The sequence below is a fragment of the Colossoma macropomum genome, unplaced genomic scaffold (genome assembly GCF_904425465.1).
Source record: "Colossoma macropomum unplaced genomic scaffold, Colossoma_macropomum, whole genome shotgun sequence".
Lineage (NCBI taxonomy): Eukaryota > Metazoa > Chordata > Actinopteri > Characiformes > Serrasalmidae > Colossoma > Colossoma macropomum.
In genome coordinates, this window is record NW_023494794.1 from 21,991,981 (window position 1) to 22,012,395 (window position 20,415).

The following is a 20,415-nucleotide window of genomic DNA, read 5'->3' on the forward strand; positions in this document are numbered from 1 at the left end:
TATTATGTACCTAAATATATGTAATACATATCAAACATACTGAACACATACACTAAATATTGGGACATGGTATTATTAAATATAGGTACTTTCCCCTTTAACATATATAGATTTATTACCACTGTCGGAAAAAAAAAACATCTTTCCATTTTTGTTGTTTTTCATATTTAAAATTTACTAGAAAATACCAGCTGCTCTTTACATTGTGTGCAAATTTCATGATCAATTTACCAACAAAAATGGTGAAAAATCTCTTGACATTAATTTGAGAATGTTTTTCCCTTCTCCTGTAAATTCACCATTTGAGAGATATGAGGCTTTGTTCCAACGACAGGTATGACCCCATATCCTGATACTGCGTAAAAACAAACCAGGGTATGTGTGTGTGTTTGCATGTGTTCTGTTTTCTGAACCCATGATTAATCGGCAGGCTTTATGAGCTTGGCGCCGTCTCTGTCTTTATGAGGGTTTGCCGGGACCCACCCCCAGCATCCCTCCACCCTTCATAATGAAAATCACTCTTCTCTCCTCCCTTCCAATCCCTCCAGCAAACTGACATCACAGCCACCAGGGACAAAATTCAATCAAAGCCCGCGACCTTCTGCCTTACTGCGAAACAAAAAGCCAAACGCAGATGGTTCAGTCTGGATCAGGATTTGGTACGATCCACAACAGCACTGCACTGTATCTGGCTCCTCACTGAGTTTGGGAATAATTCTATTACATATATACTGGATGACCAGTGTATCATATATAGTATTATATGATATAAAATCCTGATGTTTATTCTTATTGGGAGAAATTCCACAGATAAAACCTCAATGTTGGCCTTAAGTTGCGTATTTTTTTATTATACTGCAATACACCAACCGGCCACTACATTAAGTCCTTGTTTCTACACTCGCTGTCCATTTTATCAGCTCCACGTACCATATAGGTGCCCTTTGTAGTTCTACAATCACAGACTGTAGTCCTTCTGAGTTATGAGGCTATGAAGAGGGCTTGAGAAACACATCTGCCTCTTAACACGTGTAACTGGTGGATTCGTGTCCATCTACATTTTGTCTAAACTGACCAATGGACACTCAGGAAATCACTAAGGATGTCAAAAACCCTTCATTCTTCATTCAGTTGACATCAGAGACAAGTGTGAAATGGCGTGCAAAAGGTTTACAGCCACTGAAGTTGCTACAGCTAGTTTTTGGTAAGTAGTGATGAAGATAACGGAGCATTTTGATATAAAACAAGGGTATCATGTTATATGCAAGTGCTTTTGGGTTTTTGCATATCTTTAAGAAGATATGCAAAAACCCAGAAAACGCCCTCACCGGGTTAAAAATCTGCAAAATTTTGAATCGGTGGAGCCCTGATAAATTAGCAGGAAAAAATGAAAAGTAAAGCCTGCAGCTGCGGCCTTGACTAAATAGTGGAAATTCAGTTAGCTACAGTCAAACTCAGGAACTTGGAGGCAGCCAAAGTGAAGTGTTTCCGGAACGTTCTGCAATTAGCAGAGATGTGCGATGTGTTTTAAAGCTGCCTTTTGTTTTTTCGACAGCTGCACTGGAGCAGTGAAGCAGAGCCGAGCTCTGATGAAAAAATAGCTAAGGGCTGATATCAGAGTTTAGCGGGTATCAGATCTCAGGAGGGCGCGAGGTGAACAAAAACTCACACACACACACACACACACACACACACACACACACTCGTACACTCACAAAGCACCCTGATGAGCCAGGTTCTGTTTATGCTAATGCTAATGCAAATTTGTGCCACTGAATGTGCCTCCTAGAGACATTAGCCTCTACAAACAGCCAAAAGTGTCCATCATCTTCTCTGAAGCTCCGTAATGAACAGCACCATCATTAAATAAACACTGCATCTGAGCCTATTAATTACAGCTAAAGCTGACTTCTTAACATGATCCTATTACTAATGGGAGCTAAATGGAAGTCAGCAAAGCCAACATCATGGCCTGTCTTACAAAAGAGACTGAAAAGCAGATGAAAGCGTATTAATTTGTCCTTTAAGAGGATCCTTTTTCGCTTTTCTCAGGGTTCATCTTCTCTGTCATTCTTTGAAAAGCATGACCTACGGTACTGTGTAGAAGTCAGAGGGGACATTTTAATGTATTTAATTCTCAGTTTAATCAGCATTTAGAAAATTATGCCTCAACAACTAAATATAATATGAGGTTTTTCAGTATTTCACCTTTGCCTTTATTACAGCTTCTATTCTTTTCAGGAGACTCGCTTTCAGTTTTCCAAAGAAATCTACAGGGATATTTTTTCCACACCTCCAAAGTTCAGTCTTAGAAGTTGACTGCATTTTCAGTTTGGACTCTGGGGTGGACGGGCCATTATTCTGAGAACACCAGCAGCTTCTTTGTTTGATTTGCAAATGTTCTTCCTTTTCCCAGTAAGGCCTCCTTCACAGCTACAAATCCTTTCAAGATATATAACACTGAGTTGTCTTCTCACAGTGGAAGGATGCACAGAAACACCTGTGGATTTCTTCAGATCTGAAGCAGCTTGAGCTCTATGTACTGTTTATCTTATGGCGTCAGTTTTGGTGGTCTACCAGGTCTTGCAGGTGGTTGTTAGGAGTCTCATTTCTTGTATCCAGTTTTGAAAAATCTTGTTTTTCACTTATTTTGATTTACCTTACCTTTATCTAAGCAGATTATCTATATGTCTCCTCAAAAATGTACAACTCTAAAAATGTATAACTCTACTTACTGGCTGTTTTGACTGGAAGTGTAATATATGAGGGGTGGGTTCTGAGGTTTGCACAGTACAGCACAGGAGGGCCAAAAATACACCGACATTTGTATAGAACCCACACAAACACACTCACATATACATACAGAAAGGTAGTCAAATGTCACAGAATCATGCTGGAAATCTTCCTTTCCTACACACACACAGCACACATGTAAGAGCTGGCTCATCTGTATGCATGCTGAGGAGTTGTGTAGTGCAAGAAACAGCAGAAGGTAAGGACAGACAGGAGCTGCTTAAGACAATGGGTGCAGCGTTCAACACTGTAGCACAGCTAAAAAGACAGCCAAGTAAATAAGGCTGAGTATCTACACAGGTAACAAGGCAGTAGGGCTGTTTGATACTAATAACAAAAATACTGCTATTGTGACAAAATACTAGTTTTCTGATAAACTGCTACACATTGCAACCGCGAAATATTTTGCTGTACACTACAAACGCACTGATGATTCAATAATGTAACGTTACTGATTAAAGACGTTGCCTAATTATTTTGACCAAATTAGTTTACATTTGTTGGTTCTAAAGAAGGCATTAGAAAAAGAGAACGCCTTCAGTGATCCTGTGAGTAAATCTAAGAATACTCAGAGACCGTGTAGCTCAACATATTTACAGTTGGAAAATGAGACTCTCCTAATGTTGTTGTTGTCATTGATATTATAAAAGCTATTAAAGTTGATATGGCCCAAGTAAGGTCCATTAAACTGTATTTTTAAACTGTTCTTCCCACGTTTATAACAACACAATTAAAGAGAAATTCCACAGATTTTTGAAAATTCCTGCATTATTAAATAATTAAGATGTAAACAAAGCCATTCAAAGTGGTTTGATGTGAAATGCTCCCTTCTAGAGAAATTAGAATTACTCATTGTGGTGATAGGAACCAGACTATATATATATAGACATTGTGACACCTCATTCTAATCACTTTATACTTTTATTTATAGCACCTTTATTTTTACAAATGTGGGCATTATACAACGTCAGTCTAGTCCTAGATTCTTTAAAATAAAGAGCTGACAAGCAAAAGTTTGAGTGCCCTGGTTACTGATTTTCTAAGTGGAAAAAAAAGGACACATCCTCTACAGAGAACACACAATTTTAATGCACAATGACTGTTTATTTGCTTAAATTAACATATTAGGGGAAAAAAAAAAATCATTGCCTTTGCAAAAGTTATGGCATATTTTATATTCATGTTTTTCCAATATGTTCAACTCAACAAATAGTAATTGTGCACTAAAGTTTGCAGACAAATGTCATGTTTAAGCTTGTTCCCTATTCGTGTTAACTTATTTTCACAGAACATGTAACGTAATCAGGATATTCTTTTGCATAGGACTGTTCACAGTGCAACTCTACAAGGCAGACTCGATTATGCTCAGCACTCCCTAAAAAAAGTGAATAAGGGAAGAAAAGAAAAGCTCCAAAAGTCGAAGTTGTCACTCAAATTAAAACTGGAATGGAAGTAAGTGGTAGCTGTTGCCATGCCAACCCACCTCAATCAGCATGCAGAGATTATCCTGTCAATCTGGGGACCACTGTTCAAGGATGTGTGAGTTCGGATAAAGGCCTATAGCAGTGTGTGCACGTACCTGTACTGCAGAGCCAGGCGCAGGGCGGTGGCGTTGGACTCGTATTTGCCCACTAGCATGCTCATTCTCTCTGCATTGCTCTTACATTCCTCCAGAGTGATGGTCAACAGGTCGTTCTGAGACTTCAAGTGCTCGATACGACTGCAGAGAGAACACACACACAGCCCTCAATAAGAATATTTACAAATGCCAGTATCTCCACCGAGATGACTAAAATCTGGCACAAACAAAGTCTGGCTCAGAAATCTGTCTGACTGCAATAGGGATCATTAGTAAGCCAAGCATATTTTATAGAAAAATGTTTATTAAAGGATTATTATAAAACTGATAGTTCAGGTCCCAAAATCTGATATTTAAAAATACATGTTATACGCACACCTATGACTTACACCTACAACCCTAACCCTCACTCTGTATTACTGCGCCACATCAACGCAACCACTTTGACAGCTCAAGCCATTTGAACGTTTATACTTTTACTCTGCGCACAAACAGAAAATGGATACTTTTAAGATCACATTTGACCGACAGCCAATTTGGTCAGACTCTGAAGATCAGACTACACTAAATTCCCAAACTGTCATCACCACTGAGAAGGTTTTCAGTCGGCAGCTGTGAAAGAAGAACAGCTAAACAACCTGGAATCAGCCAGAAATGAACTAAATACCATTCTAAACTTGATATTGCGGCAGTTTTATGGCTCAGTCTGTACTTCAAAAGGCGAGGCTTACAGCAGACTGTGCAGCAAGTGACTGGAATTCGTTACTCTGACGTAGCAACAAGCTGCTTGTTAAGGAACTATAATTTGGTGAAGGAATTGCTGACATTAAAACATATTAAATACCACATTCACGGCCCAGTTTATTCATTTCTTACTTTATTTATTTAACTGTTGTATAAAAGCAATAGAACACTCGAGGCCTTTGATTCGTGCCGGCGACCAGATCACAGCCGTGATGTTATTTTGCGCTAACACACTCCTTCTCGTATTCTATTGCTTAATTAAAATTCTAGCATTGACAGCCATATAGTGCATGCATCTGCCAAGCATGGATGTGGTTGAATCTCAAATGAATAGTTTTTTAGCTATATTATGCACTACTCACAGTAGTAATTTGGTGACCAAAAAGTACTTGTGGTATCATTGCTTGGCGACTATCCACACTCTAAAGCAACTACATTTCTTGGCAGAATACTTCTGTCGATTATTATTAATAATAATTTCTTTTCTGAAAAATTGTATATTTTGTTAGATTTTATGTTGGCTGCCATTTAACTCAGTTCCAAGGGGAAAGGTGACACTCAAAAACAAGGGGTAGAGGTAAAAATAAGAAATGGGATTGGGCCTAGGTACGTCATATAGAATGAGAAAGGTGCACTTCAGTAACAAGACTGGATATGCCAACTGGTGGTTCACTTCACACCAAGGCTCTCTTAGATGTTATGATTAACGATTAAAAGAGTAACGCCCATTTGAAATGGGCAAACAAAACAGTATGACATTTCTACACTGCAGCTATGACCACTGAAAAGAGCCTAAAAGCACTGTAATCTCTGACTGACACACAGTGGAGTATTTAAATGGATTTGAGAATAAAGGCTGAAGTCTTATGCTACAGACATCTCCACTCTGCAGCTTCAGGAACCAGGGGGAACATCAGGGTGTTGATTAGTGAAACTAAACTACAGGCTTAAGTGCTAAACTCTGGCTGACTGAGGCTAAATCTTTGTGAAAAGCTGACACATGTTTTGCCTTTAATTTACTTGGACGGGGATTCTGAGGATTATGGGCGGAAAAACCAAAACATGAAACGTTCTTAAAAACCACCTGCACAGCCAGGGCCAAATAAACGCGCTCTTTCATTATGTGAGCAGGTTAGTGAGAGAGAAAGACTGGGCCATCCAGTCTCTAAGTTCAGCTGAGGGACAAGTTCATGCTGGGGGGCTATTCTGACCAAGACAGAGGTGTGTGTGTTTGTGTACATGTTAAGGATTAAACTGTTCTGACTTTGTAAAATGCTGTTTACAAAAATGTTTTCTGCTTTAAAACTGACCAACAAAGCATTTCTTTTTGGTAACTGAGGTTAAGGTCAGAGTTAAATGGAAGAATACATTTAAAAAGTCTGTTTATTTTTCTCCTTCACTGCTCCTGTCAGCGAGAGGTCAATTTTTTGTTCAAATAATGTGAGAAGTTTTAGTTACTTTGTCAAAATAGTGACAGATTTTCTCAGAATTTGACTTACTATGTCTAAACAATAACTTACTATTCTGACATAATTATTTTTCATTATTTTGACAGATCTAAATAGCTCTAAATCTTGAGAAAATAAATTTGATAAACTAAATAATTGTTTCAACATAGTAAGTCAAAACTTTGAGGAAATAAGCCATTATTCCTACTTAATAAATCAAAATCTCGAGAACATGCATTATTTCAAGATTTTTGAAGTCCAAATTGAACACAGTATTACACGTAGATATGTGTATATATGAAAGACATACATGATCTATATATATATATACATATATATCTATCTATCTATCTATCTATCTATCTATATATATATATATATATATATATATATATATATATATATATATATATTAGGGGTGCGGGAAAAACTCGATTCTTAGATGCATCGCGATGCGGACGTGGACGATTCTGAATCGATTCACAAATGTCAAAAATCGATTTTCTAAATATGTAATTTATAACGTAATGTTGGCGGAACGCAAAAGGCGGAGCTTGGAAGTGCGGAAGTGCGGCGCCCGGACAGTCTGTGACGGCACATAACAAAAACACTACTGGATGAGTGAGAAATCCGACCGGCTCCCTCTGCATTAAAGCCAGGTTAGATCAGGAGTCACAACACAAATGTTAAGAAGAGACATTTTGCCTTTCAACAAAGTCAAACCACCTCGGGAGCCACAACATTTAATGTCCAGTATGTGTTAATGTCGTAGTATGGGCAAAAATATAAACGAGAGCGCAGATTTACTTCGCCCTGCTTTAAGCTTTAGCTATAGCCGCTTTCCTCCCATCTCCGCCAGAAAACTTTTCTTCAAAACTAGAAGAGTTTCTTGTAAAATGTCTCAGCGTCCGGCTGTTTTACGAGGCTGAAGTCGCTTCTCATTCGCCAGCTTCTCGTTCTCATTTTCCCGTTCCACCTTAAATTCTGCCTTAGGCGCCGAATGTAACTGCTGCACCATTTAAGGTGGAACGGGAAAATTCGAAAGAGAAGCGAGTTCATTTTCGCAACTTTTTTTTAACTCTCGTTGCAGATTTAACCAACCGCGCTGCTTAGAAATGCGAATAAGTCCTCCAAATGTTCGTCTTAATCTCTGTTTTTTCGTTCGCTACTGGCGAGGCCAGACCTCCAGGCTATGTGACCTGCTGTCTGCTGTCTGTTCTCGGTGGTTGAGAACCAGGGCTTTCACACTATGCTGCACACTTTGGAGCCGAGATTCAGCGTCCAGTCTCGAAAATACCGAAGTTATAAGATCACTAAAGAAAACGGGAAGGACGGCTGTAACGTGCTGCGTGGACACCCATCACCACTGGATCTTATTTCAGGGTAACAGCGCATTTTATCGCAGATGAGTGGCAGCAGCATCTCTGAATGAGAGCCTTCTAGTTCACTTGCCACATCACTTCCATTTGATTTATTAATAAAAGATATTTTAGATATTTAAAGCAAAGTATTTGTAATGATCCATAATGCATTTACATTATGGATCATTACAAATACTTTGCTTTAAAACTACCAAGTCCTCAGACAGTAGGAAGATAGAAATCCTGTATAGAGAAAAAAGATGCATCGAGATGCATCGATAATCGTTTTATAATCGCATCGCAGCCCTCTGAATCATAATCGAATCGTGAGGTGCCAAAAGATTCCCACCCCTGATATATATATATATGACCCCACATTCTAACACCGTATAAAAGCAAATGTGTGCACATAATCAAAAAGCTATATCACATTACCATACAACAACAGAAGGTGCTAGACCACCTGCCTGCTTGTATTTCTATCTACACACTACAAAAAGGCAGAGAAGGGTATCTAATCCGATATCAAAGCAAAAATAAAATTAGTGACTCAGTGAGCGTGAAAGTGTGTGTTTGAGCCGCACCTGTTGAGCCGTTCTGTCTCCACCTCAAACTCGCGGATCTTGTTCTCGGAGATGGCGGAGCCGTGTGAGTAAAGCGTCTGGAAAATCTCCTGGATATTAGAGCAGTCTTGTAGAGAGTGGGCCAGGTGCTCCGCCACGTTACTCGACACCTACACACACAAACGCACAGCTTAAAGAGCAGCTTTCACAGTTAAGGCCACTTCTACAGCTTATTCATTTGGCAAAAATGTTCTTTTTGGAACCTCAGTGAGTTTCTAATACACAGATGGCTTCCTGGAACTGAGTATGTTTGTCTCCAACACAGCTCCACTGTTCTGTAGAGCACTGACAGCAGGAGTGAAGCGCTTCACAAAATTCAGAATTTGGTTCAATAAGATACAGAGATGTCTCAATTCTGTACGTTTTTCAATACAGAGTGAAGAGAATTTTTCGTAACAAAATTACTAAAATAGGGTAAAAATGTATAGAAATAAGACAGATAATCTCATATTAAAAGCAGAACCTTTCAAAATAAGAAATATTAGCCATGTCGACTAGAATTAACATAATTTCACTTGACAAGATACTATTTTTTGCAATGTCAAAAATAAGGACTGGCAACAGAGAGTGCATTTTCATGTACTCAATAATTCGATCATAATCAGATTTCTGAAGTTATCTGATTATTCAAATGGTCATGCAAACAGCACAATCCAATTTCTTAGATTGGAGTAAGGTCTAGATATCCGATTAAGAAATCTGATAAAGAGAGCTGGACTTTAGCTCAGTAATCAGATTTCTCAGTGCATGTAAACTCTTACTCTGATTTCTTTCGGATTTCTCATTCTGAGCATGTGCGAACAGTCCAGTCGCGTACCAGAAACGGAGGTACGTTGCTGCAAGACGCAGCAAAACACTTTTGGAGCAACGCTGAAACCGACTACGTGCTTGACGAAATGAAGGATTTAAATATTCTTCATCTTCTAAATAATGCATATTCATAGTTTCAGGCAAAGGGGCGCAATGTTTTTTTTTTAAAAAGCTGCGGCATGAAGTCCGATTGCTGCCTGACTCAGGTAGACCCGGAGTTTTCCCATTATCTGACTACTCAAGCGCATGTAAACCTGTTGATCGGACTGCAGACAAAACCTGACTTTCTGCAGTTATCAGATTATTAAGTGCTTGTAAACACACTTGATGTTTTTTTAATGCACTAGCCATGAGCTAATATGCGCTTATGAAGAGTGGGCTTTCCTCTCTGCTCTCCAAAAGGAAGCAATATTTTTAGGCAGGGGCGCTGGTGGGGGGTCTGCCCTCAGGGTGAGCTCGCATGTTTAATTTATTTATACTTCATACGAAGTAGAAGGTATTAAAATGAGTACTTTATTTAGTCCAGTCTGTTGAATAGCTTGAGCAGCAGCATATCAACAGTAAAACAGTCCACTGCAGCTGCGTTTTATACGGTCTTTAGCTTACATTTTTCTTTTTTTAGCACTTTAGCTGCTTTAATGAAATTCTTTAATGGAAATCACATAAATAATGATCAATATCCTTCGGTAATAAAATTCTGCTTCTGAGTTTTATGGCTATCTCTTCTCTTTAAATGAACACTAAAGTGACTTGCATACTTACAGCACCCCGTGCTGGAGAAACAGATTGCTGAATGGGAGTTTCAAAGCCACGTCCAGAAAATATAAAAAAAGATGTGTTATGTATTAACAAATCAGAGAAAGAAAGGAAGAGAAAGAGAGGCAGAGATGATTTTCTTTACCTTTTATGAAGTCTGAGGCACAAAAATGTATGTGATAAATGTGTGTGTGTGGGGGGTGTGGGGGGGGGGTCACCTTCTGTGTCACTTTGGGCCGGTCTGGCAGGCTGCCAGCAGCTTGTAGAGAGACAGGCCTCTCAAATCCCTCACTGCTTCAGAGATAACACTCACTCTACTCTTATCTCTCTCTCTCGCTCTCTCTCTCTCTCATGCTGTCACTCTGAAAGCTCTTTAGTGTCGGGAGGGGGGTTCGATCTGACTCTGCATGGCTGTGCTGTGCCTCATGCTCTCTCTCTCTCTCTCTCTCTCTCTCTCATCTCTGTGCCTCCTCTTTCTACTTCTCCCTCTTTCTCTCTTCTTCCTTCATTGTTTCTCTCTCTACCCCTAACTCTCTCCCTTTCTCCCTCTCCACCTCTCATCTTCACTCTCCCTATGCTTCACTGACTCTCTACAGGTCACTCTTTCTCTCTCCACACTGCATCCCTCTTCCCTTCTCTCCAGCTGTTTCTGTTCTCTCCCTTCACTTTTACATTCTCTCTCTCTCTCTCTCTCTCTCTCTACCCTTCACACACACCCTCTCTCCCTTTACTCTTTTTCTTTCCTTCTTTCTCTTTTCCTCGCTCTCTCTCTATCCTTCACTCTTTAAGTCACTGCCCTTCTCTCTCACTCTCTTACTACCCTTCACTTTCTCTCGCTCTCTCTCTTTCCATCACTCTCTCTTCCCTTCTCATTCTCTTCTTGCTCCCTTCTCTTCCTCCTTCACTTTCTTTCTCGGTGACTCTCTGTTTTTCTCTCCTGACTTCTATCACTCTCTCTCGGTTCACTGCTTCCTCCTCTCTCCTCAGCACCATTATCACTCTTCTTCTGTTAGACTCGCACCAGCTCCTCTGTCTCTCACACACACACACACACACACACACACACACACACACACACACACACACACACACACACACACTATCTCTCTTACCCCAATGCTGCTGATCTCTGAGCCCAGCACTGCTCTCTCAGTTGACGATGACTCTGAGCGCGTTTTGGACAGCTTGACTCGTTCTGCCACCTGCATAAAAACAAACAAGCTTATCTTTAATATACTTGTTATAATAAACAAATTATTATTATTATTATTATTATTATTATTATTATTATTATTATTTAAATTCTGAAAGTGCCATATTTGACATTTTCATCAGCCAAAGCAGATTTACCATGACTGTCTTCTATCAGAACACTTATTACTGTATTCACAGATTTTTACAAACTGAGTAGGGAAAACATTACAGTACTTTCATTTTCACAATACACGGTATAGGACTGGGACCACTCATCAAAAATTATCGTTAACAGTCATGAAATCAATAAGCAGAAAAGATCGATCTGGTGCGCTGCTACACAGGAAAAACAGCATTTTGATTTTGACAAATTTAACACAACGCAACATTCAAATTGACTCCAGCAAGATTTCTGTAACACTGAAATTGTGGGAAGATGAAGAGGAAAAAGAAATGAAGGGTTTCATTCCAAAATGCATTTTTTATATGTTGTTGGGAGTGAGCTTTACACATACAAGAAACAACAATGCTACATTAGGGTTAATACCACCCTAATAGAGAAATCAAAATGTGTTTTGCAATATGCATCAGCTGCGATTCTTTTAAAAAGATCCTTATATCGCTGCTGTCGGAACAAAACCTCGTATCTCCATATTTGCCGTTTTTCATTTTTTAAGATAATTTGAAAATGTCAGTTGCTTTATACACTGTGTGTAAATTTCTTGATGAATGGACCAAAAGAAATGGCCAGAAATTACCTTAAAAAAAGTCTGGTTCCATAGACTTACATTAAAAGTAAAGCATATTTTTCCTTCTCCTGTAAAGTTACCATTTTGAGGTTACGAGGTTGTTCCGACAGCAGCGATATGCAAAAATATTACAAAGTGTAATATTACTGAATACATAACTGTAAAATATGTATTGCTTTAAATAATTTCCTGCTTAATTTAAAACTGCTTGGCACCCTAACCATAACCACATGCATCACAATATTTAGTTTCTTTCTTAGTTGCTCTGACACTTGTGAGCATGTTAAAACAAAAAAACCAGCACCAGCAAAACACCAGTAGCACATTTAAATCAGAGAACAGAAAACGTGTGTTTTCAAATTAAATCTTTGCAAAAATAAACATTTAAGAAGAAACAGAAGAAAAAATCAGACAATTGGTAAACATAACATATAAACATGATATATATATATATATATATATATATATATATAAGATATTGACATAACAGGCTGATATCCAGTCAGCTACGTTCTACTCTGCAGTTTATACAGTTACTATCTACAGGTTGTTGTTGTTTACATGCTCTTTATAATTGGTTTAAATCTGTCTTTATGCTGTACACAGCTGTTCAGAAGTACTGATCATCCCCAGGATATTCTCAGAAAAGTGTTTCATGAAGTAATTTATCACAGTAATGATAACACATCAATACTGCATCAAGCCTGTGCTGTTATTGTAATGGATTCTATGAAGCTGAAGGCTAAGGACCGAGAGAGGGACAGAGTGAACGAGAATGAGGGATTAAAGTGGGGGAAAGAAGGAGAAATAGGAGAGAGTAAGAGAAGGGGGAGGTGTTGAGCAACATTACAGATATACAGTGTATGTGTGAGCAGATTCAAGGGCAAATCATGTACAGCACACAGCACATTCAACCTAAACCGACGTGTAAGTGATTAGACTGCTTTGTCCAAGTAACAACAGTGATGTGTACTGTATACATTCCTTTATCTCGAGGGATTTGTAACGAGCTGCATGTGAAATCAATCGTAAAGCAGATGTACAGAAGGTTCTCAAGCTTTAAAGCAGAGATCACCTTCAATAGCGCTTCATGTAATGTAGATACAGAGTGTGTAAAGGTGTAGATGCTACTGAGTCTATAAACTATCTAGGGTTGAGGTTAGAATTAGGCTTATGCTGCATTTACACTGCCCCAGTACATCATTGCACCGCAATGCATTCCCATTCATTTTGAAAGGGAAGCGCCGCTTCCGTTAGACAGAGCTGCGGAGTGCATGATGGGTCTTGTGCGTCAGATTTGGGGGATGTGGTGCATGGAACATTGAGTGGAGCTGAACTTCATGCAAATGAATCCGGTCAACATAATGCGTCTACCCAATCAGAAGGCAGAGTGATTCGTGTCTGCAGCTCAAGGTGTGAAAAACTGTTTTTTTTTTTTAAACATGGAAGACCAGCGGAGAAATCTAATATATTTAAACACAACTGTTTACCTCAAAAATTTAAAATCCGAGCAGGAAAACAGGCTGCTAATAAACCGAAATGGCTGATGTTGACTGCAGGTGGTAATCTATGACCTCAAACCTAATTTTTTCAAGTTTAACCATATTAATGTTTTGGAAAATATTATTTTAACGATGCAGACTACCTTGACTAAAATAGAAGCATTATTTTAATAAATGTCAGCTTAGCAAGACTACATTTCAATGGGATTTTGCAGGGAACTCCCTTGTAACACTCACATGCAGTCAACTAAAGAGGGAGGAGGACACGTTCAGAGCCGCCGATGGGCTGGAGCAACGTAAATGCACAGTTAGGCTTGGAATAAAGCCTGAAACCCTCTTTACCCGATAAAATTGCAGTAACACACAGCCTCAAGTGGCTTATTGCTTTTTTAAAATGGTGGCCAACAAGAAATATGATAAAATACCAAGTAATGTAGTTCCTTTAGAGTATGGTTATCGTTGCCAAGCAACCATGGACCGCTGAATGAGGAGAACGTTTGGTCAGTGTATACTGCAGTCATTTCATGAACCTTTTAACTTTTTGTCATATGACAATGAACATATGATAACACAGCACTGTTTAATGCAAAAACCTTTGCTTTAGAAGTACATTTTGGTCACCAAGTTAACACCAGTGGCGCCCCTCTTCTTACGCTGGGGCTGCATCTCTAATGGCTCCCTGCTCCCTACACAGTGAGCTACGTAGGAATTTATATACTGGATCCTGAAAACGGTGCTCTGTACATCTAACAAATATTCATTTGGGACTCAGCCGCATCCATGCTCGACAAATAGTGCACTACTTGGCTGTGGAGGCTAGAAATTCAACACTTCCAAAGTTAGGGAGTACAGAGCCATTTGGGATTCAGCCTGGGTTTGATGCTACTTCTGACTTAAACACGAACATTTGAAGCATGTTAGTCATTCAAGTGACATTCTTTAGACTTATACTGCCGTTTTACAGTGAATTATAAGTACTTTAATTCAAGCATGTGATATTAATGATGGAGTTGTTTGGGCTGTTGGCCTTCTTTTAGCCTGTTAGCTAGATGACAGTCTAGTTCTAGTTAAGAAAATAAGTTAGAAGCCCCTCAGTTTAAACAAAAAGTGGGTTCTTATTTCATCAGTATACTCGGTGGTCTATGCAATCAGCCTTAGAGTGAAAGATTATTCCATTAACAGCAGAGGGATTTTTCATGATGTGGCGTAGAGATACAGAGTTCATATGTGTGCGTATAATACGTATTTTACAACAGCTTTGAACGTGGCTCAGCCAATCAGATTTTAGGAATGGAACTATCAGTTTTATAATATTCTATTTTATATAATAGGTATGAGATATTCCACTTGCGTAAGGAAGGAGAAAGTAGAGTTTCCAAATCTTCAAAAAGATTATTAAGATTATTAAAAAATACTGAGAACATGAGCTCCTAACAAATAGAACTGTCCCCATCAGATAAACAGCACTTAAAGCGAGAGGAGAAAATCAAGCTGCTTCAGATCTGAAAACATCCACAGGTGTTTCTGTCCATCCTTCCACTGTGAGAAGACGACTCAGCACTGTGGGTCTGTGCTCCACTTTTTTGTTAATGTAATCGCAGCATAATGGCCATTTTGATTGGAAATTAAATATATAAATGGTGGCTACCTTGGCTACAGGGATGTCGTTGCTGCTGCTGCTTGTGCTGAGCTCGCCTGTGCTGGGATTAATGGGTCGGCCAGCGGGGGTCAAACGGCCTGGACTGGACTGACCTCCACCAGGCTGGACACTCTGGAGACGAGTCTGCAGCTCACGCACCTACACAGAGAGAGAGAGAGAGAGAGAGAGAGAGAGAGAGAGAGAGAGAGAGAGAGAGAGAGAGGGAGAGAGAGAGAGAGAGAGGGAGAGAGAGAGAGTGAGACAGAGGATAGTATAGGAAAAAGAAAGAAAGTGAGAGCAGAGGAGGGAGAAAGGAAAGAGAAAGAAGGATAGAAAGGAAAGAAGGGAGAGAAAGAGTGAAAAAGAGCAAGGCAGTGATAAGAAAGAGGGAGCAGCAAAGAGTATGAGAGTGATGGAGAGAGAACAAAAAGAACGAGCAAGGGAAAAAGGGAGAAGAGACAGACAAGGAGACAGAGAGTGAGAAAGAAAGAAGACAAGATGAAAGAAAAAGAGAGGGAGAGAGACACAGAGAGAGAGAAAAGACAGGAAGAAATCGTGATAGAGGCAGAGAAAGAAAAAGATGACAAGATGAAAGAAAGAAGGAAAGAGAAAAAGACAAAGAAAGAGAGAAAATAGACATAAAATGAAAGAGAGGGGGGAGTGTGAGAAAGAGAGACAGTGAAAAGACATAATATAAGACATGATATAGGTAAAAAGAGACAAAGTGAGAGCAGAGGAAGGAGAAAGAAGGAGAGAGGGAGAAAGGAAGGAGAAAGAGAGTTAGAAAGAGAAGAAGAGAGAGGAAAAATGAAAGAGCAAGGCAGTGATGAAAAAGAAGGAGCAACAAAGAGTAGGAGAGTGACGGAGAAAGGTGGATAGAGAAAAAGAGAGAGAGAGAGAAAGAGAGAGGGAGAGAGAAAAAGAGAGAGAAAGAGAGAGAGAGAAAGAGAGCGATTGAGAGAGGGAGAGAGAGAGAGAGAGAGAGAGAGAGAGAGAGAAAGAGAGAGAGAGAGTGAGAGAGGGGGCAGAGAGAGAGAGTTTAGACTGCATCCAGCTGATTTAAGTGTGAGTTGATTCAAGGTCACAGCATTTCCTGATTTCACACTGAACTTCACTGCACTCGTCTCATCTGGAAGTCAGTTAAATGAAGCCTCAGCGCAGCCTTTAAAAACCTCCACAGAAAGAGCATCACTGATAGCCTCGCTGACTGCATCACACAAAGCCTCAAACTCCTTTATGATCTGCGACACAGAGGGGAATCAAAGTGGTGCTGTCGGTTCGGCGTGTCAGCGATAACCCCCCGCTGAACACACACACACACACACACACACACACACACACACACACACACACACACAGTGTCTGGATCCTGTAACTCACTGCTGCTATCTCTCCACACAGAGGCCACATAGGAGGGGCAAACATCACAACAGCTACCAAAAAGGAGAGAGCAAGAGAGAGAGAGTGACAGAGTGATATGAGAGAGAGAGAGAGAGAGAGAGAGAGAGAGAGATGTAAAAAAGCTGAGCTCATAAAAAGACAGCACTCTGGCTTGTTAGAGGTTTTTGAGATGGTAAATGTGAGTGAGGCCAAAACAGCAGCTGTATTTAACCATTAGACTTTACATGCTTTGTATTGGCTGCCTCTTAGCGATGCTGAGAAAAGATTAGCAGACGGATTTCCTAAACAGGTCAACTTGTTTTGGTCATTTGCTGTAAATGTGGCTCTTCAGTCGGTCCTCTCCTCAACGTGGTGCTTCTTTGGACAGATCTACTGGACGTTTCTTGCCCCACACTTTCCTCAGCTGCTTTTTTTGGGACTATACCAGAGAAAACACTGTAGATGCACTGCTTCTCATTCAAACCTGAGAGAAAGGGATGGGCTACTGTACGTTTTAGATAAATATAGATTTCTAACATATTGACAACACTATAAAAAGGCTATTTCATATAAGTAGTATAAAAAAAACTAAAGATAACAGTTTAGACCCTATACCATTAGGCACAAACAAAAAGTGAAGTGATTTTAGCACATTAAGGTTACTTGTAGCCGAATCATCAGAGAAGTAAATCTTCTCTGGATCAAATTTAAACACAACAGAACGGTCATTTTAAAGAGTAGGCCAAACAAACAACGCACAAAGATTTTACTGCAGTACTCATTAACAGACCGGCATTAAACTGAATTGCGTGTATGTTTTGTCAATGAAAATACAAAGATCAGATTGGAATGGTATCTGCTGATCCTCAACACTGTAACAAGTATGTACTTAAATTACTATCTGCATAGTTAGTCACATAATACATTATTCTGATTCTGTACCAGCTCACATACATTTCAAAAAATCAAGTTAACGTGAAATGAAAACAGCTCCTTGGGCTGTATCTGCTGTAATCCAGTAGAGCAAGTAAAACGTCTAATGTGGTAAAACATTTTATCAAAACTGGGATTTTTCTCTGTCGAGAAAGCTGCATGCAAAGCAGCAGAGCTCTGTCGCCTCTGGGAGAACCTGGGAGAAACCAAACACAGACACCAGTGTTTTCAGTAAGGAAACATCAGCAGGTAACACAGCAGTTTACTGCACAGCGTTCTGACCTACTGTGGTGTTTGTCAGAGCGAAACCCAATTAGATTCAGCTACCAGCAAAACTAGCATTTATTCGCTAGCCTGCTGGATTACACTGTATGGATAATTCTACCAAACTGGTTCAAAGTTGGAGCTGAAACCCCATTTTGGACTTGAACTTTAGACTAAAATCTTTTTGCTTTAAATGACTTAATACTTTAATTATGTTTATTTTATTGAAATAAATGACTGAATATTACATTTTGTCACTACCAAATGCCGGGGTGTGGCTAACATACACGGCAACATGTTGACTTTATTCAAATTCAAAAGCTAAATTAAAAAAAGGCCTTTCCTCACTGTGGCGCTTCAGCTCTGCCAAAATGAAAAACGCAACTGCAATTCTGTTGCACTGTCAATGAGGTTTCCTGTCAATCAAACACTGTGGATGGGACGCAGGGAGGGGCTGTTTAGAGCGGAATGTGTTTTAAGAGGAAGTGACGAAGAGGTCTAAACTTTGGCGGTACTGGCACAAAACTAGATGCTTGTTTACTTGTATACTAAGCTAGCAACAGCACTAGTGCTCGTTACAGACACAAACTCTCTGAGTCAGTCAGGAATCACTTCCACACAAAACAACCGGAAATCACTTTGGACAGAATTCTCCTCGGTTTGGTTAGCAAGTGTTAAAATGGCACTAGCAGCGATTGCTAACGCACCAGTACAGCCAAAGTTTTCATCACTTCCTTTTAAAACACGCCCCACACCAAAAATTCCACCCTGACGTCCCACCCACCGTGTTTGATTGACAGGAAGCCTCATTGACAGTGAAAATGCAACTGCAAACAGGAATTGCAATTGCACTTTTTCATTTTGGCAGCGCTGGAGTGTGACAATGAGGAAGTGCAATTGCAAATTGCCGACTGTTTTTACATTTTTAATATGTCAGAGTAAATAAAGACACTGAATTGTCATCAGGAACATGAAAATGAAATGTCAAAAGCACTTTGCTTTTCCACATTAACTGTAAGAGCCATTATACACAGAAATGCAAATAAACATTTTGCATTTAAATTTGAATTATGTCTAAAATGACACTCACACAGCAAATGCAACTGTGAATAAACAACTGAATTGGCATTTTTTTCTAATTTGCATTTGAATTTGAATAAATATGCTGCCATAAAAATAAGGTTCCACCCATAGACTAAAACTCTTTAGAACTAAAACCAGGGCCCGTGTTACAGAAACTTCCTATCTTTTAGTCTTAACTTAAGATCTGGCAGGTCAAGATAAGATTTTTCACAAATTTGTATTATTAAGCAAATCTTACCTTAATTTAAGAATCTTATCTTTTCTTACAGCATCTTATTTCAAATTAAGAAATCTTAACTTAATCGATCGAAGTCGACAATCAACTGTCATGTCTGTTACCTAGCAACCAACCATACGCACAGAGCTGAAACGTAAACACGCAATCAAAGCAATCAAGTTGTTAGCCAGGTCAAATAAAACTGAAGCGCGATAAACATGAAGTTAAGAATATCGTGTCAGCGCTTTGTGCTGATTATCAGAGCGTCGCTGTTCCTCAGTTTCAGTTTCATTTCCCAAACACTTCAGCCGAGCGCGCTAACATTGTTCCTCCTAATAAACAGGCACCCGTTCAGCTCTGTCTCCTCATTATTCACAACCATCACTGTAATATTTTATCTGACGAGTTTAATCAACATTAACACACAAAGGTAATAGAGAGGACAGTGGAGATCGAGTCTGCAGCACAATCAAGTCAAAGCACCGTTTTCAGTGTAGATAAATGTAGCGTCATTATGCCAGTTATAGTGAACTATGCTGTCTGTCACTGCATAAAACAATAGAAACAGACGGTTAAAACAGAAGTTAAGAAGCTCTGAGGCTGTTTTAAAATTAGGACAGAATTTAGGAAATTCAGTCTAGTTAGGATGTTTCTGTAATACTGTTTTCTTATCTGGAGTTAATGATAAGATTATGAAGTTAGGAGCTGTTGTTCTATAATAGCTTCTGTCCTAAATTCAGTCCTAACTAAAGTTGTCATGGTGACTAAACAGATTAACTGTGGCATTAAGAGTTAATAGTGTTGCAGTAACACGTTTGCTCATTCATAAAGAACAATTACTGGCATGTTTTTCTGCTCGTGCCATGTGAGGTGTAGCTGTGCTTTTTCTCAATTCAAACATGCTGGTACTGATTTATAACCATACCATTCCACAAAAATAACGTCTGAACCGCTACTCTGCTGATACTGGCCAACAGGTAGTAACAAGCAACAGTCCTCTCACAGCTACAGAAACCTTCCCTACACTGGATTCACTGACATTTAACACCACACATACAGGCCTCTACCTGCTCTCTCTCTGACACACATGTCTAAAGCCTCATTTACCTCTACAGTCCACTCACGCCTTCTCTCTGCTGTGCCTTGCAGTGTGTGTCCATGTGTGTAGCTTCTCTCCAAACCAGTGAAACACTGTGCTTTAAAGGGTCCACATCCCACATTTCTAAGGCATCTCTGCTCTTTTAGATTCAGTGGCCACCGGGGATGTAACCGTCTGAGGTGGCAGTATTCGAACACTGAAATCACTATTTGGGCCCTCGTTCTGTTTCATCACAGGAAGA

At 39.5% G+C, this 20,415-nt stretch overlaps 1 protein-coding gene across 2 annotated transcripts in view; it reads right to left on the bottom strand.

Moving 5' to 3' along the window:
- The window catches only part of mcc (MCC regulator of WNT signaling pathway), a 168,001-nt gene that overhangs the window by 40,439 nt on the left and 107,147 nt on the right, over positions 1–20,415 (bottom strand). For both annotated transcript variants that reach the window (XM_036580590.1, XM_036580591.1), the window contains 4 exons: positions 15,208–15,357; positions 11,227–11,316; positions 8,510–8,658; positions 4,373–4,513 (listed from right to left, as the gene is read on the bottom strand). In XM_036580590.1, coding sequence (XP_036436483.1) covers positions 4,373–4,513; positions 8,510–8,658; positions 11,227–11,316; positions 15,208–15,357 — 530 coding nt within the window. The remainder of the gene's footprint in view (positions 1–4,372; positions 4,514–8,509; positions 8,659–11,226; positions 11,317–15,207; positions 15,358–20,415) is intronic.